Source organism: Colletotrichum fructicola (genome assembly GCF_000319635.2).
Source record: "Colletotrichum fructicola Nara gc5 chromosome Unknown KSG_Nara_v1_contig02, whole genome shotgun sequence".
In the NCBI taxonomy this organism is placed as follows: Eukaryota; Fungi; Ascomycota; class Sordariomycetes; order Glomerellales; family Glomerellaceae; genus Colletotrichum; species Colletotrichum fructicola.
The window spans coordinates 3,505,566-3,520,164 of record NW_027094052.1 but is presented as its reverse complement, the minus strand read 5'-3'; the positions used below and the strand labels follow the sequence as shown (position 1 = coordinate 3,520,164).

Below are 14,599 nucleotides of genomic sequence, written 5' to 3'. Positions count from 1 at the left end.
CAAGGTAAACGCTCGTCTATATTTGGAGTGTCTTGCTGCCTCTCCCGTTCATTATTTACTTCGTCGGCCCCTCCGCAACCGTTCGCATCTCTTGGCTTCTGCTCTTTGGGGCTGTTCTCTTTGTGTGCCTTCTCTCGACTTTAAACCCGACCCCTGCTCGGCCTCCATCGTCAAGTACTCTTATGGTTCCAGACCTGTTCGACTTCGAGGCACGCTGAACACATTTCGTCGCCGCCTTGACATCAGCAGGCTTCAAAAAGAGACACCCATCCAAACTTACACGACATGCTCTGCTGACCAGTCAACCGTCACGGTCACAACTTCACGAGAGCGGGGCGTCATCGAGCAACTCAACACGACCCTGGACTATTTGAGAATTACTTCTTTAAATTCATTCAGGTCTCTACGGGCTTCAAACACAGCTTCGATTTTCCCTTCTGTGAAAGATTCCGTAACCCACCGTCAACATGACATCGTCAAGCAATGCCAGCCTGGACGCGATAAGTGATCGCTTCCGCCAACTGTGGTCCCGAAGTAACACCACAATGCCCCGGTACAGAGACTCTCCCGAGGACGAAGACAGCGTCGATAGAAACGTCGAGGCCCCACCAACTCCAACAGAAAGCTGTACCTCCGAGGACCATTTGCTCACCCCCGCCTACATGACCCCGAAGCCATGGACCAGGAAGAGGTCCTTCTTCATGTGCGGTGCTGTGTGGCTTGCCATGCTGTAAGTGACGCAAACTCGGTCTTCCAGGCTCGACTGATTAACCTCTGTAGTCTTATTTTTGTTCTCCTCAACCTGGTTCTATTTGCAGCGCGAGAGGTCTGGGACAGCGCTCCCGAGGAATTTGAAGAAGCAAGCGTTGTCGTTCCCATTCCGTGCCACTCACATAACGACTACTGGAGAAGAAGACCAGTGTTCTCTGCCCTTCAGGTGGGCTGCGTAGGGATCGAGGCCGACGTCTGGCTCTATGGCACTGAGTTGTTTGTCGGACACGACAGGTGGTCCCTTCGCGAGGAAAACACATTTACCAGCCTCTACGTCGATCCCTTGGTTCGGCTTCTTGAGGAACGAAACTTAGGTCACGAGAACTCCACGGACCAACGTCCCCGCGGTATCTACGAGGCAAACCCGAACCAAACCCTCATTCTACTTGTAGACCTCAAGACAAACGGTGCAGAAACATGGCCAGAGGTGGTGCGCCAGCTCCAACCCCTGCGCGACAGAGGGTGGCTGAGTACCGTCATTGATGGCCAGGTCAACTATGGCCCCATCACAGTTGTAGGAACCGGTAACACTCCGTTCGATATGCTGGTCCAGAATACCACCTATCGGGACTATTTCTTTGACGCCCCCCTCACCAAACTCGATACGAAAGACTTCAACCCGACAAACTCGTACTATACCAGTGTCTCGTTCAAAAAAGCTGTCGGTATCGTGTGGTTCGGCGACCTGTCGAAGAGCCAGATCACGAAGTTGAGGGAACAGGTCAAGCAAGCCCATGCCCGGGGCTTGAAAGTGCGGTACTGGGATCTCCCTGCCTGGCCAATCAGCATCAGAAACCATATTTGGGGCATCCTTATTCGAGAAGGTGTGGATATATTGAACGTTGATGACCTCAAGGGCGCCAGAAGAGAGTGGGATCTAAGAGGTTGGCCTACCCTCGGCGCGAACTCTTCGACGCCAGCTTGAGCGAATTATCGAGAACCACAATCTACCTCTCTGACCACCAAGGCTCTGAAAGCTCCAACGGCCACAACGGTTGTCAACCATCGGCGAACCCCCACCGCCTGGCACAGCGGCTGCTCGGTCATCCGCAATATGAGCGATCTGCGACTCTGTCTGCAGCTTCACGGGCGTTGCAATGTCTTCTGCTTCGGCGCAGGCAGGTAGCGTCACAACTGCCAACTGGAAACGTCTGCGTGTGCGGCACGCATCTTGGTGGTTTGCCAATAAACACCAGTGCCGCCTGATCTGCACGGGTAGAGATATAGCGTGCCAGCTGCATTAGTTCAATGCCCAGTCCCAGCCAGAGGAGCACCACGATGACTGGATGCAAGATCATTTCAATCCTTGCGAGGTACAAGGACGGACGCATCAGTTGAAGATACAAACGTTTCCCGATCTCGACAGAGATGCGCGAGTGCCCAGCAGAGGACTTATACTCGGAGGCATTCGAGATGGCGGCCATTGCCGATTTTGTTGGTGCAGGTGTTTCAAATCAAAATCAGTTTAGAGTAGAAGAGAAACTGTGTCGGCGGCACTAAACCGGAACTCCTGGAGGCGAGGTCGACCGGGGCGAAATCGCCGAATCTACCGAGCCCGGTCTGCCCGACCTAACTGCTTCTTCCGCCCTGCGCTCAGCTTCAGGGCGGATTTCGGAGCCGATTGTCATATAGAAACAAGCCGCTATACAAAGAATTAGTCATTATAATCACCGGGATTTGAAATTCGACGGCACGAAATGCAATTGTGGCGGGCCGATTCAAACGAAGCCGAAAAGCCGTGTTTTCTCCGGCGCGGATGGAGCCTCGGCAACGATGAGCAGCAAGTAGTTGCATCTCAGACTGATGTTTCTCTTAGCTCACGACCCCGCATTGCCCATGGACGTTCTGGATGAATGACGTCCAAATTGAGGGAAATATCCGTATAACCGGTAATTCGTGCTTTCAAAAACAAGTCAGTCGGCTTGGGATGTTCGACAGTGGTTTCTTTTCCCGGTAAATTAACTCCTTTTGCCAATATTGCTTGCTCACACTTCACACCGATAAGATCAATCCCGGCCGGCATCCCAAAGCTAAACATTCAGGAACATGTCCGGACAACTTGCCTCACTCGATGTAAGCAGAAGCGACGGCGACTCAGACACTGAGACGTCATTTTCCTGTACCACCCCCAAAAAAAACATTCTCAACTAACCCTACGACCTCCCGTAGACCTCTATGGCGGATCGCCTCCCTGCCCACTCCAAGGTCCTTTTCGAGGCCAAATCGAACAAGGGCCTCAACTTTGAGTCCATTGCTCAGCACCTGGGGCGCAGCGAGGTGGCCGTGGCCGGCATCTTCTATGGCCAGGTCCAAGCATCCGATGAGGATGTCGAGAGACTATCCGGGCTCCTCGGCGTTGACCCCGCGACCTTGAGCTCCCTCACCAACTTTCCTGATAGGGGCCGCGCTGGCCCAATGCCCCCCACTGAGCCTCTCATCTACCGCCTCTACGAAATCGTCCAGAACTACGGATACGCTTATAAGGCTGTCCTCAACGAAAAGTTCGGCGACGGCATTATGAGCGCCATTTGCTTTAATACCAAAGTGGAGAAGGAGATCGACGAGGCCGGCGCCCCCTGGGTTGTCATTACACTCAAGGGCAAGTGGTAGGTTTTCCGCAGAATTGTAGCCGCCGACCTGCGCGTGGTGGTTACAGCCAAGAGATGTTGTGAAGCTAATGCATTAAAGGCTCCCCTTCACCCGCTTTTAAGCAAGGGACGTCCAAGCTCTGCAGAAACTTCATTCGGACCATGTTTGTTGCAGTCTTTTCGTCGGCCGTTGATTGTTATTGGCCGGATCGGGAAGCGTTGAGTTAATTGGGTTGAGATTACGAGGCAAAGCACTTCAACTCCAGGACGGCTTCAACTAGAATTCCTTTCCGTAGGACACTAGCGGTCGCAGGATCGGAGAATGCTTGAAAAGCCAATACAACTGGAGTTACAATTGAACTTTGCATACTGTGTCGAATGAAGAAGGACGGAAACCAAAGAATTTCAACATCATATGCAACAGCCACACCGTGGGTCGGCCTGGGTTTAATCCATATCTCACCTCGATAAATCTGGTTCGAGTCGCGCCGATGCTTGACGAGGGAAACAGCGTTTGGTCTTGATAACTTGGGAGAGAGGTCTTCCTGGGACGAGTCCAACATGTTGCTCGGTCGTCTTGTGGCCTTGAAGAGGAACAATTGAACAAGGCTCTTGTGTCGCTGAAGGGGAATTGTGAAATCTTCAAAGAGCTAACCGCACTCGTAGAAGACCAGTCACGGCAATTGGCTCAAAGGGCGTGTTCCAAAGCGAAATCCGGGGCGTTGGCTTTCTTCCTCCTCCCTGCGTGGACACCATACAGCAGCTGCCGTTTCCTCTGCCACAGCAGTACACACTGAGTACAGGCGAACATTCCAGGTAACCTGGGACAAGTTTCAAGAGACACAACACCTTTTCAGCCATACATGATGTTTCCGACCAAAGAGTCTTTCTGGCATAGAAGCCCTTGCTTCATCCTGCACAACCTTGATAGGTTGCCGTAGTATTAGCGCACGATGTCGTGCAATGTTCCGTATGCCGTGAATGATCTGCAAAGTGGAATATGCACTGTTCAGGAAAGACTATAAGAACGAGAAGATGTCTCAAGATACCCAATCCAAATCTTACTCACTGTCCGTAGAACATTACCAACCATACCTCTTTCAATATCATCGTCATTATCACTATAAAACTCACTCCAACTCTTCGCGTCGAATCACTCACACACAGAGGAGGCATATCACTTCTCAAACTTCGACAGAAGACCGCGACAGCAAAATGATTCCCTGCTCCGAGCTTAAGATCGATCTTTACACCGCCACAGACCCCAGCTCATCAACACAATCCAACTTCGGTCACAGCTCACATACGTCAAGCGCGACTATCAGCGCCTGCGTTGTCATGTAAGCGCTGAGCTTCCAACCTTTTGGTCCCCCATGGCTTCCCGGTGGACTATGAAGCGAGTCATATTGACGGGCCTGGCCCAGGGAAAACATGACGTTTCAAGCAATGTACTTCTTAGTGGCTAGCCTGGCCACTTACACCAAGAATAGGATGCGATCTTGCCAAAGGTATAGATTTATTGGGCGACACTTCCTTCGCCGAGTTCCTCATTCACATACATGGCTCTAGACATATCTTGTAGATCAACTTATAGAGCCACACTTCCGTCCACGAAGACGGGCAGGCGCGAGGACAGGAAATGTGTATGAACGGCGCATCCGTACCCTCGGTCGCATTAGCAGATATAAGGACCAAAATATAAGAATTATCTCATCTTAACGATTCTTATAATTACTATCTAGCTTCAGCTAGCTCTATTGTGAAGTTGCTACACCACGTAATTAATACCAGCTGCTTTAATACAGTGTATAATATTATTCATAAACATAAGGATGGGTTTGTTGCTAGGGCTTGTAACAGAAGACAAAAAACAGACATACGTATACATACAGCACCGGGCATTCGCCGGTCGTCACCGAACCGACTACAACTCCAGCCCTCATTAGCTTATCTATGGGAGAGCGGACGGGATCCCGAGTTTTCCAATGGGTATGGCCGTATGTGAGGTTTGGCGGTTCCAAAGCAGTCTGTCAAGGTGCGTCTGATGTAAAGCAGTCTTCAGTCCATTGGTGACGCTTTAGTGGCATAAATGTCTTGTGCAACACCATTTGCTTCAAGGCATCCCGAGTGATCAAAATGTTTGACTATTTGGAGGCAATAACATAATTCAAAAAAGCACGATCCCCTCACTTTTCATGTTATTAAGAACCGCAGCAGATCCGTACATTGTTTGTTCGCAAACCCCACCATCGCTGTTCTGATCAATCGTTGCCGACAGACACTAGTGTCTGTGCAGCATTATGTGACCCATAAAGCGCTGACCGCCCTCCGTAAGTGGGCCACCAGAGGCGGCAGAATTTTCATCGCATCGACTTTTTTTTTCCTCCTTTGCCAGGACCCTCCCCACATTGTCCGCGTCGCCTGTTGAGCGAAAGGTGCAACTCCAAACAGCAACCTTTAAACGATTGCGCCGAAATCAGACAGAAAAAATGGTCACGAAATCCAAGCTCAAGCTTGCCCTTGCGGCCGACAAGGGGGTCGATTTCCAAAAGAAGAAGCTGGATCGCAAGATCAAGGCGAAGCACCGCGAGGCCGAGAAGGAGAAGGCCAAGAAGGCCAAGCTCAACGGCCAGGAGGCTGAAGATGGTTCCGACGAGGAGATGGAGGACGAGGAGGACGAAGACGACGCCATCTCTATCGAGGGTGGGATCGCGCTGAACGCCGAGTTTGAGGACGCCGACTCAGACGAGGAGGAAGACGAGGAGGAAGACGAGGAGGAAGACGAGGAAGAGGACAGAGTGAGTTCTTGCTAGTCAAGGCGACCCCCTTCATTTCGTCCGCCCCTTTTTTTTGTGTGTGTGTTTGAGTATTTAACAGGTGGCTAATGTTCTGGAAGTTGGATATTGAAGCGCTGGACGACACAGACAGCGAATCCGACTCCGAGGTCGAGATGGAGAAGGTTGAACGCCCTGCAAAGAAGACCAAGACCAACAAGAAGACGCCAACAGAGGTTGAAGAGAAGGACGAGGACGAAGAAGATGAAGAAGACGAGGAGGATCCGGAGGAGGACGACGTGCCTCTCTCCGATATCGAAGGCGACGATGAAGACCTCGAGGACATCGTCCCCCACACCAAGCTGACCATCAACAACAAGGCCGCTCTTCTTGCCTCCCTCAACCGCATTCGCATCGACACCTCGGCCGCCGCACCTTTCGCAACCCACCAGTCCATAACATCGTCCAAGCCTACCGCCGAGTCCGTCCCGGACGTCCAGGACGACCTGCAGCGCGAACTCGCCATGCTTTCCCAAGCCCTCGAGGCCGCGCGCAAGGGTCGCACCCTTCTCCTCAAAGAGGGCGTTCCATTCTCGCGCCCGAGTGACTACTTTGCCGAAATGGCGAAGGACGATGGCCAGATGCAGAAGATCAAGGACAAGCTTATCGAGGAAGCTAGCAACAAGAAGGCTGCCGCCGAGGCCAGGAAGCTCAGGGATCTGAAAAAGTTCGGCAAGCAGGTGCAAGTTGCCAAGTTGCAGGAGCGTCAAAAAGCTAAGAAGGACACGCTTGAGAAGATCAAGACTCTTAAGAGGAGTAAGCCCATTCCCCCATTCCATCCAACCCCCAATCGCTACCACCATCATCGCCACATGCCCATGCAAACACGTTGCTTACCGGTCTCTCTTATCTAGAACGTCAGGAAGGCGGTGGTAACCAAGATACCCACGAGGGCGACCTCTTCGACGTGGCTGTCGACAATGAACTCAAGGGCCACCGAAACTCGAAGACGGACGGACCCCGGGGTAGCGGAAGCGGCGTCAATGCCAAGCGGCAAAAGAAGAACGACAAGTATGGCTTTGGTGGCAAGAAGCGCCACTCTAAGTCAGGGGATGCCATGAGCTCTGGCGACCTCAGCGGGTTTAATGCCAAGCGTATGAAGGGCGGAGTTGCCAAGGGCAGGGTCACCAAGACGCGGCCTGGAAAGAACAGGAGAAAGTCCATGTCCAATAAGTAGGCAGTGGATAAGACTAGATGGCTAGTGTGACGCAAAGTTGGTTGAAGAGGCGCTGGGCGGAGGAGCAAATACCCGTCGGGACTGAAGGAGGTCAAAACCAAAAGCTATGTATTGTTGGCTGTAGATAGACGTCTAATGGAACATATGGAGTTGTCTGACGCCACCGATCAAAAAGTTCAACCCGTGACTACCCACCTAGCGGTTGAATGCCAACAAAATCGCACCCGGTTGCGCGCCTTGCCAGTAACTTCGGATGATTTCCAGTCGAATATCCGGATTGTAGTTTATATACGCACAGCCAGGCATCAAGCTTAGTCGCTCAGCCTCCAGAGTTATGTTTTGGTACGTCATCGCCATTCACCTGCACTGCGATGCTGTCGACAATAGCTGAAGACCGTAAATCCTTAACATTATAGTTGATAACTCTCATAACGATACGTACATCATCCGCCACGGCTCGGAATATGTGCTCTTGAGCTTACCCGTAACGCCTTCCCACCCACGCTATCCAAGTCCTAAGGAACTGATTCAGAAGACCGCACCACTAGTGGTTATTGTGTTGCCATATTTCTGGAACGTGGTTTGATCCTCCATCATCCAAAGAGGTTGCCGGGGCTATCCATTGACCCCCCTGATAAACTACCTGACAACGCCAATCTGGTAGGCATTTGATAGAAATACCTCCAAGGGCTGGCGCTGCTTGCGGCTTCTGCCGCAGAAACATGTCCTGCTCACCAGACCGAAACAGCAACGGATGGATGTTGTGCCGGTAGTGGCCAGCAGGGAAAGACTGAGTATGAATCGGAGGATGCAGTACAGGCAGTCAAGATGCCGGGCTGTTGCCTTTGACTGTCGTCCCGTGACAAAATGTGAAGCGAGGAAGGAGGCCGATATATCGTCCTGGAAAAAGGGAAGTCATGCCGTCGCCATAAATAGCAAGGACCCAATGCCGAACCTTGAATATGCTGTTTGAAAGACCAGTGGTATCGAGGGAAACGCCATGCCATTCGGAAAAAACGCTGTGCTGTGCAATGCAGTGCCACCCGTGGGGGCGAAGAATCCGTAGTATAAACATTACGCCTGAACGGGCGTGATCGGGTACAGTCGAACGTGCTGCCGTGTCGTATATCACTGGGTCGCTGCAACGCACCAGTGTCGATGGAAAGCCCACGCACTCTTTTGGCATTCCTTACTGCAGTATTTGGTGCGTCGGCAGCGACGGCACTTGGCAAACTGGCGGGTAAATTCTTCCCACTTGCCACACTGGTAGTAGGCGCACTGTCGGATGCCTCCTCGGGTATCGTCCTTGCGGCAGAGGTTTCTCATGACGACGCCAGCCCAGTATTGCATATCTGTGCTGTGGTGTCGCACGGTAAACTTCTCGACAAGAGGGAAAATGTTGAAGTCGTTCGGCAGAAGATACTCTTCTTCCAGCTCTTCTTCTTCTCCTTGGTCGAGAGCAACATTGTCGCCGTCCAAGTAGCGGAGCTCCTTTCCGATCTTGAGCCTCGGAACCAAGTGGCTCTTCTGGAAGTAGGATCGTAAGCCACAGTACTTTGACACGTACGCAAGCAGCTGGAGAGACATCAGGACGTCCTCTTCACGAGGCATGGCAGCAAGCATCTGAGCGTTAGGGACAAATTGCCGGTCGAGCAAATAGCGAGGGACGCTAGCATTGGGGATAGCCGGCTGTGGAGGCGTGACCATAGCAGGACGATTTGGGGACAGGCCGATAGGAGGCACTGGAGCAGGGGTTGTGGCGGCGACATTGCTAGTATCGACAGGGCCACGATGTGTGATGTTGAAGGCTCCAGTGTCCTGAGTCTCCGAGACTGTAGGCGTATTCAAGTCCATCGTAGTGGACGCGGCGAGCATGCTGTCGCCCTCTTCCATGGTGATATCCTGGATATTGACAGCGGATTGCATGTCATTGCCAGTGCCCGACATCTCTGCATCGGGAGACTCGTCAGAAGGAGCGTCATCACCAACCAAATCATCCGAATCCACAGTCGAATTTTGGTGTCGGATGGAAGGACGGCGACGAGACCGGCTGGTTGGGGCAAGCATCGAAGTGGGCCGCACTGTAGGAGAGCGCATCTGAGGAGGTGGGAGAGGAGTAGTGGGAGAAGACGGTTGCGACGTTAAGTTGGGGTTTCCAAGGGACATCATAGACGCGAGGCGGTCGACGTCCCGAACGGGTCGGACGAGCCCATCAGAAGCCTCGCCGGTAGGAACAGCCGGCGCCAGAGGCTGCACAACCTGGCGAGAAGGAGAAGCAACAGCATGGCGGGCCTCGGCAGCACGATAGTGATGGTGGTGGTGATGGTGGTGGTGGTGTCGGTGAGCCGAGAACGCAGGTCTATCGGTGGAAGCACCTGCAGGGTACTGAGGCGGAGTAGAAGTGGTTTCGGTGGTCTGTTGCGGGTCGACAGCGGAACTCGATGAAGAGGAGCCGGCATAGGTCGCAGAGACGTCGATGGAAGGCGGAGGCGCCTGACGTCTTGAGGATCTTTGATCTACCTCGACACGGCTGGACCTATTGGTGAAAGACGGGGCCTTGTGTACGCTGCGGTGCTCATGGCTTCTGTGACGATGATGATGGTCTCTGCTCTTGTCGTCCGATTTGTCTCTACACTTCTCAGTGACCTTGATGTAATTGTCGAGAATGGTAGCAATGACTGGGACCATGTCGGCCTCGACGACTCGAGTGCGGACGTTTTCTGTGCCTCTAACGCCAATATTGACGACACACTGGAAAGCCAAGTTCCATTTCCACATGTCCATCATATCCTTGCTGCGGCCGCGTTTCAAGATACAGACCAGACGCTCGATGCCGCCATCGACAGTGAGAATGTCGCGAATGCGAGCGGACGAGGTAGTGAGGTAGGCGAGATGATTGAGGGAGTTAATGAGAGGTAAGGTGGATGTGCAGTCGAGGGCTCGCCGGTCGTATAGGGCGGTCGTGATGCCGACCGACGCCTTATTGACGTTGGGGATGCTGAAGTTGACTTCTCTCATCTTGAATTGCGGTCAAGATGAGGCAGTATAGAGGTAGAAGTCGACGGGGGCCAGGCAGTGCAGCCGTGGGAGGGTGCGAGAATGAGATATCCCTTCCAGTTTGGATGGCCCCTTTGTCGGGGTGTTTTAGATGATGTCGTATCGGACTCGACGTGTCGAGGGTTGCACCTGATGCGTGCAGGTGGAATGTGGAAAGAGAGAGGGAGGTATGGTCGAGATTTTGCAGAAGGGTTGCTCGACGGTGGCGATATTGTATGTATGTGTGTGTGTGTGAGAATTGGTTCGGATTGGATCGGATCGTGCGTGAGCGGACTCGTCTCGATTCGATGCTAGTTTCGTACCGCGCGAGGGGTTGGGAGAGTGGCCAGGGAAGCTGCGAGGCTCTTGTTTTTCACCTTCTCTTGCCGTAGCGTTCAAAGGGTCCGTTGGTTGATGGTTCGTTTGCAGAAATCAAGGGAGAGATGCTATGGGTGTTGAATCTTTTTTTCTTCTCTGTGTCTCGAGAGAGAGGGAAAGGTGGATGTGTAGAAGGGGAAAGGGTGTGGTCAGGCAGATGGAAGAAGAGGAGGGTGAAGGGTGATGGAATGGTTTGGTTGTGTTTCAGGACCGACACCCGGAAGCGTGACTCGGAGTGCGGTGAAATGGCAACAGCGTCAGCCAGACCCGACCTGAGAGACAATGCAGATGGAAGCAGGCGCCGTTAAGCATACGCAACCGATCTGGCACGCAATGATATCAAGTTGAGCGGGCGGGACGGAGGCGCACTGATTAGAAGAAATTGGATGGGAAAGACGGGGGGAAAAAATGACGGGGAGGTTGGGAGGAAAGGAGGAGAAATACGGAGACGAGGAAGAAGCAGACGATGAAGATGGATGCATCCGCACGCACTGCAGCAGTGACCTGGGCGTTTCTCAAGCGGCCCAGCGGTAGTACCTACCTACTTGGGTACCCCCGTGGACCTGCCTAGGAGCAAAGGCAGAGCCAGGAGCAGCCCACAGCGTCTGCTCAGCGTTCCGTTCCATACCTTACCTGGCAGCGCGCGACGAGAGGAACCTCAGCGCGCCCCAGGGGATTTACCTACGGATACAGAGCCTGAGGTGTACCTGAGAGGGCCCTCCCGCCACGTTCAGTCTCTAGGTACCTTAAGGTAGGATAAGGTAATTAAGATACACACAGGGACACTACATATACGTTGCACGTCGGGGTGCCCAAGGAGGTCGGGTGCCTCCCAATACACCTACCTAGGTACCTTTCGTAGGTGCCTTAGGAACGTAGTCGCCTAGGTGAGTCCCTAGCACGCCTTCACGGAGAGGACCTAGGTAGGTACGTGACAGGTATCCATCATCGTTTTACAGTCGGCACATAATACAGGGCATTGTAGCGCGTCACAGCACCCGCGAGACAAGATAACAGGCAAATAGGCTCAGCCAGATGAGGCAGAATACGGATATATCAAGTTCCTTGCGTACCTACCTACCTGAGGTACCTTACCTAAGTCATGGTGCGTAAAATGACGGGGGCTATTAACGACGGCGAAAGACGAGAAATCCTAAGGATGGTGGGAAGGACCGGGCAGCGGAATATCTAAACCACTCCACACCCGGCAGATATTGACTGACACTGAATTGCATTGCACCTCTAGGTACCTTAGGTATTTAGACACCTATCTAGCAGGACCTTGGTGTAGGCTAGCCCACGATTGAGGGGAGCCCTGAGACTCACATGAGCGCCCCCTGGTCGGGTAGGAATAACTACAGGCTCCACGGGCAGCGAGGGCCCGGAGCCCGGGCGGGCGTGGACGGCGGACGGGGCGGGACCACTGAAAGGGAAAGACTGACGAATGATCCAATGGAACGTCGTCTTTTCCATGAAGGCTGGCATCCCCCGCCCCTACTCATTAAATTCATCAGCAACCAAGGAAGGTACTCTTGTCTATTTTTCCTCAGGGCAAGCGCGGCGAGCATCACGATAAATGGAACCAACCATGCCCGACCGAGCGGCCATCGTTGAATAGCTCACATAATTAATTCACTGGCTGGTTCTCCGAATCTCCCCTTATCACCTACCATCTTGCTGGTTGGACAACCCGAGAATATACCTAATCCTCGGGCAGGCTGTGAGGTACTGTGACCTTCAGCTGTGAGCGACACCGGCGTGCGGGGCGAGTTGCCTCATGGCCGAGATTGTCTACCTTATGGAGAGATGCAGTCCCCGTAAGAAGCAACGATGCAATTGAGAATCAGATATAGTAGCTCGCGACCGGCGTCGTAATACATCGTCGTCGTTGACATCACCTACATCATCAAACAAGCTCCTTAGCACGGTGCTTTATCGACTCAGGGCTCCTGAGATAACAAATACGTGCTTAGGTTTGGGGGTGTAACACATCGGGGAAAGCCTCCAGGTACCGACCGGCCACGCCGCCAGCGTCGCACCCGCCACCGGCCGCATGCGGCGGGCAGATACAGTTTTCTGGAAATCGCATGTCCATCTCCTGTTCCACCCACGGCATAGCTCCCGCTCCCTCACCGTCTTTTTTGGCACTCTTGTTGTTCTCTACCCGGGTGCCTAGAACGGCAGAAGTCCTTGTCTATTCAGTTTTCTTTGTGGGCAAACCATGGCGCCTGTAAGGTATGAACCAACTCGGCTTTTGCTGCACAAGCCCAAGGCCTTGCCTGCCGAGTCCTGGTTGACGTGCCGCCAGCTCGGGTCACAATCGTCTACCATTTCCCGGGCACTCCAGGGCATGTTATCAGCAGTCTGTGCCTGCGAACATGCATGATGTAAAGGCAGCGGCACGTTACGGTAGGGTCGCGTTACGGCCAGGTCGTTGCATGTAAAACGAGACAGGACAGACCGAGAAGGAGGCAAAGTCGATCCAGCCAGATTACGACGGCAAATGATAGGCCCGACGTGTGCGATGCGCAATTGACGCAGCGAACGCTGTGAAGTTGCCGTTTCGTCGTTCCTAGCGGCCCTTGACCCAGATCCCGTGCTCTTGTTAGACTTGCTTGTTTGCGATGCTAAAGTAACGCTAACAGGCAACAAAATAAGAAGGCCCCGGACTTGTGGCACCTCAGGCAAGTCAACAAACTTCCGAGCGACCCTCGTCAATATCACCAGCTGCTTAGCCGTTACGTCAACCCGGTAGCATGGCAAAAGCTTCTCGCGGCTGTTTGGTTCTCAATTGGGCCCGCGATGGCCGTTCGCGCTGCTTTGTTGCTGGTCCGGTTTGATGTTGGCTGCCTACTCTATCCTTATCCTTAAATTATTGGATTGGTCAAGGCGTCGTGCTGTCGACGGCCCGGGTCTCGTGGTGGTGGTGGTGGTGGTGGTCCGATTGCAATTTGCGCCTCATCGGCGGGATGCAAGGATGCTTCCGTCTCCGCCTTCTCACATGGAGCAAGGCACGAAGGGAGAAAAAAAAAAAGGTAGGTATTCTACGGTGCACTTTGTCCCCTACACCGCTGCTACAGCTGAAGCCAGGAGGGTCTGTTCTCCTGTCACTGCCGAGTACGTGAAGCTACTAGATATCTCCCTCGTCAGCAAAACAAGCGTCAGGGGCCAAATCAGCATCAGGGCAGCGTCAGGGACCCCGTCATTCTCATTGCTGCTCCCTCACTCCGGCGTCGCCATGATAATAAGCCCGGATGGGAATGTGCGAGACGGAATGGAACTTGGTGGAATGAAGAGGGGTCTTCAGCAATCGTCAGCAGCGGCACTTGTCCCAGATCCGATGTGCAACAGTCCTTTTCCATTCCTCAGCGAGCGCCGTCTCCGTAGAAGGCGTCGAGAGCGAGGCTTGTCTCTGCGAACCCTGGAGAGCCAAATGGAGTAGTGAGGTCACAGGCTGAGAGATGCATAGACATCAGATACAGGCACAGACTGTATTAATCCACTCTGGCCACATCAGGCTAGCGCGTAGACATTCTCTTTCGCAGTTGAGGATGGGAAGGTCCAAGTGTCTTGCTCTTCTCCTCGTCAGACTGTGACTTTCCCTCCAGGGTCACAATGCCGATTGTCGAACCCCATTGCGACTCTTCGCTTCGGTCTTTGTCTCCCCGTGCCCACTGCCGACACAACCCAACCCAACCCAGCCCAACCCAACACAACACAACACAACCTGCCAACCAACCAACCACAGGACAATGCCATAGGTCAAGGACAAGAGTCCATGGACAAGGGGGGACAAAGAAGAGAAGAATAAGAGA

The 14,599-nt window shown here is 53.1% G+C and overlaps 4 protein-coding genes across 4 annotated transcripts; 3 read left to right on the top strand and 1 right to left on the bottom strand.

Moving 5' to 3' along the window:
* Window positions 1-545: 545 nt before the first annotated feature.
* CGGC5_v003729 (Altered inheritance of mitochondria protein 6-like protein) lies at window positions 546-1,696 on the top strand (the record flags this gene model as incomplete). Its single annotated transcript, XM_066151169.1, has 3 exons — window positions 546-730; window positions 781-1,201; window positions 1,262-1,696. 3 exons carry the CDS (start codon window positions 546-548, stop codon window positions 1,694-1,696), a joined length of 1,041 nt encoding a protein of 346 aa, XP_066009451.1.
* Window positions 1,697-2,698: 1,002 nt separating this feature from the next.
* Window positions 2,699-3,481, top strand: CYN1 (Cyanate hydratase; the record flags this gene model as incomplete). The annotated part of the gene is made up of 4 exons (XM_032033694.2): window positions 2,699-2,724; window positions 2,814-2,844; window positions 2,941-3,377; window positions 3,460-3,481. 4 exons carry the CDS (start codon window positions 2,699-2,701, stop codon window positions 3,479-3,481), a joined length of 516 nt encoding a protein of 171 aa, XP_031887041.2.
* A 2,367-nt stretch (window positions 3,482-5,848) lies between these two features.
* On the top strand, window positions 5,849-7,370 carry EBP2 (rRNA-processing protein EBP2; the record flags this gene model as incomplete). Its single annotated transcript, XM_032033695.1, has 3 exons — window positions 5,849-6,157; window positions 6,256-6,949; window positions 7,048-7,370. The coding sequence occupies 3 exons, from the start codon at window positions 5,849-5,851 to the stop codon at window positions 7,368-7,370; spliced, it is 1,326 nt and encodes a 441-aa protein (XP_031887042.1).
* Window positions 7,371-8,498: 1,128 nt separating this feature from the next.
* samB (MYND-type zinc finger protein samB) lies at window positions 8,499-10,388 on the bottom strand (the record flags this gene model as incomplete). Its single annotated transcript, XM_032033696.1, has 1 exon — window positions 8,499-10,388. One exon carries the CDS (start codon window positions 10,386-10,388, stop codon window positions 8,499-8,501), a length of 1,890 nt encoding a protein of 629 aa, XP_031887039.1.
* Window positions 10,389-14,599: the final 4,211 nt, after the last annotated feature.